We start from the raw sequence: 3,327 nt of genomic DNA, 5'->3' as shown, positions 1-3,327 counted from the left end.
TTTCCCGGTAAGTACATTTGGTTTTAAGCTTATTTCTTTGCTAGCCAAGATTAGCATCCCTGTTAATATCACAGCTCAGGTGAGGATGCACCTTGCTAACCAAGCTAGCCAGCTAGTGCTAGCGTTAGCTGATAACTTAGCGATTGCTATGCTAACGGTACCTGGCCCCGCGGGGCTGATAACCTGTGTCAACCTGGGTTAGCCCGTGGAGGTGTTCAGTCAAAGCCCAATAAAAAGGTGAATTTAATCGACGTTAATCTAACGACGTTTGGTTTGTGTTTCTCCACGTGACCCAGTTTAAGTGATCTGCGTTAGTGTAATGCGCAGCGTTAATGTCAGTTAATACATTGTCCATCAAGACGTCGCGATAGTTCAAGTTAAGATAACGTGACATATACAAAATGTGTAGACAAATATTTATCATATAGAAGATTATTCATTTAATACTCAAACCAGTCCTCAACTGAAGCAGACATTCATGCACCTATCCTGACAGCTGATCGATATTTGTGATTAACTGTGATCCACCGCATCTTAACTCAAGTGTTTGTGTTTTATTGTCATTTGAAAGGTTTCCACACTGTGAAAACTGAGTGATCTGTGCCAACAGAAGGAGGAGCTCATGTACAGAGCAGCTCATTAGTTTCCATTCATCTGGTTGAAGGGAGACTGCATGGACATCCTTAGTTCTCTAATGTGCTGTGATGATGATGATGATGATGATGCTAGAAAATCTCCCAGTTCATCTTCCTCTGATGAAATGACAGACCAACTGCTGATGAGTTAGTTTATTATTCTCTGTTTTCACTAATCACAGATTCAGTTTGTTACCTGCAACTTCATTTCTGCTGTTGTTGACAGGTGTAGGTAGCAACACTTTTAAGAGCAGAATGTATAAATAAATAACTTTATTGGACATTATAAACTACATTAATTTAAACAATTTACAACACTGGAAACGTATAAAATAATCTAATAAATGGATGAATTAAATACTGTAGTGTACAATTAACAATCAACTAACTATTTAAAATTGAAAAATTTTGATTTGGTTTGAGATGCTGGTAGTGATTGTTGGGGACTGGGCTAGGTTTAAAATTCTGATTGTGCATCACACCCTTAGAAAAAGACTTGGACACATTAGGAACAGGGCTGCTGCTTCTTGTGTTTTTGTGTTGGTTAGAATCGCAGTGTTAGGCTCTTTGTTGGTTCCTGTTCCCCTACTTCAGTTATCCTCTTGCCTTGTTTGTATTTTTGTTCAATTATTTACCCTCCTGGTTACGCAATAAATTAAATCAGTAAATTTGATTTACTAATAACACCTGGGTTTATTTTGCTTCCTTTTTCCCCTAGCTGGGTCGTAACATAAAGACAAGGCTGCCAACATACAGTGACTGGGAGCACAGTGCCATGACCTCATATACCGACACAAGAAAAACCAACATGGCTGCAATGAACTGAAACCTGGCTCTGTGAGCAGTCCACAGTCAGTAAGTGAAATACTCAGTGAGTAAAATTTCCTGGGCTGTTGTATCTTCTTTACTTGCAGAAATCAACTTCCTGGTACTGGATGTGAGTCCCACAGCGTCAGAGTTTGGTTCCACAAGGGTTTATATCTTGATGCTTCATGTGAACAGTGCAACATCTACTGGCCTGAATGCAAAATGGGTATATTAACACACACTGCTCTCTAAATATCTTTCAGCTGTCTTCTTGGACTGAACTCGGGCCCTGCAAACTGGGCCAGTGTTAGCCGCCTGGTGGAGGCCGTTTGCAACCAGCTCTGCGTCTTCACCCGGTGGCCACGTGGTCCAGAGGGACCGTGAGGACTCGCTGGTCATTCAATCTCAAGGTTTATGTGGCAACAGAGAGGCAGTGCTGGCCGGCCAGAAAGCTGGAAACCCTAAAACAGTCTGTGTTTGTTTGTGTGTCCAGGTGCTGGCCAGACTCTCCCTTCAGCAAAGGGTCTTTGGTCCAGGTGGGACAAGGACAGTCTTTTAACTTCAATGTCCTGGAGGAGCAGCCTGGGCCCTCCAGCAGGGGTCTGCCTCCTCCTCCTCCTCCTCCTCTTCCTCCTCCTCCTCCTCCTCCTCCTCCTCCTCCTCCTCCAGAGAGAATGAACAGCATGGCCCCTCATTCACTGCTGTTGGTCCTCCCCTCGCTCCAGCACCACTCCCCTCTTCTGTTCCTCCCCCTCCTCTGCCTGGACTACCTGTACCCAGGACCGACCAGAGCCTACAGGAAGAGGAAGGTGACCTGAAGCTGCTGTGGCAGAGCGGGGGCCGCTGCCTGGAGGAAAAACCCTCCGGCTGCCAACGTCATACATCTGCAGCAAGTGTGTCCAACCCAGAAGGATTGACACTGACCTCACTCACATTGCAGGTGAGTCTCACTGTGACTGTTGGTGGAAAGACTGTGGAGGAGTGGAGGGAAGAGATGAAGAGAAGACAGGACAACGTTTTCTATCTTCATTTATAACTTTTCATTTAATTCACAGATCATTTCTGTAACTTTACAGACTTTTGTTCACAATTTATAAAAAAAAATTACTGTTAGAAAACTTAGTTATTTTCTGTAAAATTAGGATTTTATTTTTTTTACAGTGTATGATTGCTGGCAGACAGGCGGACTATTTTGACTGGGAAAGTTTTGTAGCTTTGTAGAAGTTGTAGCTAGTAAAGAAGAAGAGTATAGAAGTTACACAATGGCTGATTTAAAATGTGAGGTGTGAGTTAATTAATATAATCGTACAGTGTCTCCCCAGTCTGAGTGCCACTGCAGTTGCTGCAGAACCACATGGGCTTAGCTTGTGGGAAGAGGTGCCTGGTTTTCCTCCAGGTCCTCCTCCTCTGAGATCTCGCCGAAGGTCCCTGAGTTCCCAAAAGAGTCTCCACTTCCACCTGCTGCAGGGTGAACAGCTTAGTTTTTACATGAGCCTGAGTCCTCAGACACAGGGATGGAGCGATGTGCTCGCTGAAGTCCTGCTGGGCTGGAGGTTCCCAGGAGGAAGCCTTGAGGATTCCCGACAACCATGACATCTGTGGTGAACACAGTCACGGGAATAAGCTTCACCTCAGCTCACTCTGCAGGAGGGAAGGAAAAACTTGGCCTGTGCAAAATGAATAAATGGAAAGAAAGAAGGAAAGAAAGAAAGAAAGAAGCCTTGAGCTGAGGCCAAAGTGGATGCAAGATCTGTTTGAAAGGGCGAGTTGGCACAAAAACAAAGCGCAGCATACCCTCTGATTGATGACAGTAACCTTCACCGTCCCAGATCAATAGCTTAGCGCTCTCCCTCCATCAGCCGTATTGAGCAGTCAGATACAGATG

At 44.5% G+C, this 3,327-nt stretch overlaps 1 protein-coding gene across 1 annotated transcript; it reads left to right on the top strand.

Annotated features, from left to right (window-relative positions):
- Positions 1 to 778: 778 nt before the first annotated feature.
- Positions 779 to 2,363, top strand: LOC130169505 (uncharacterized). Its single transcript, XM_056376340.1, has 3 exons — positions 779 to 786; positions 1,706 to 1,822; positions 1,936 to 2,363. Exons 1-3 carry the CDS (start codon positions 779 to 781, stop codon positions 2,258 to 2,260), a joined length of 450 nt encoding a protein of 149 aa, XP_056232315.1. The 3' UTR covers positions 2,261 to 2,363.
- The last annotated feature ends 964 nt before the right edge of the window (positions 2,364 to 3,327 follow it).

The sequence above is a fragment of the Seriola aureovittata genome, chromosome 1, assembly GCF_021018895.1.
Source record: "Seriola aureovittata isolate HTS-2021-v1 ecotype China chromosome 1, ASM2101889v1, whole genome shotgun sequence".
Classification (NCBI taxonomy): Eukaryota; Metazoa; Chordata; class Actinopteri; order Carangiformes; family Carangidae; genus Seriola; species Seriola aureovittata.
The sequence above is the reverse complement of the archived record's forward strand: the minus strand, read 5'-3'. Positions and strand labels throughout refer to the sequence as shown.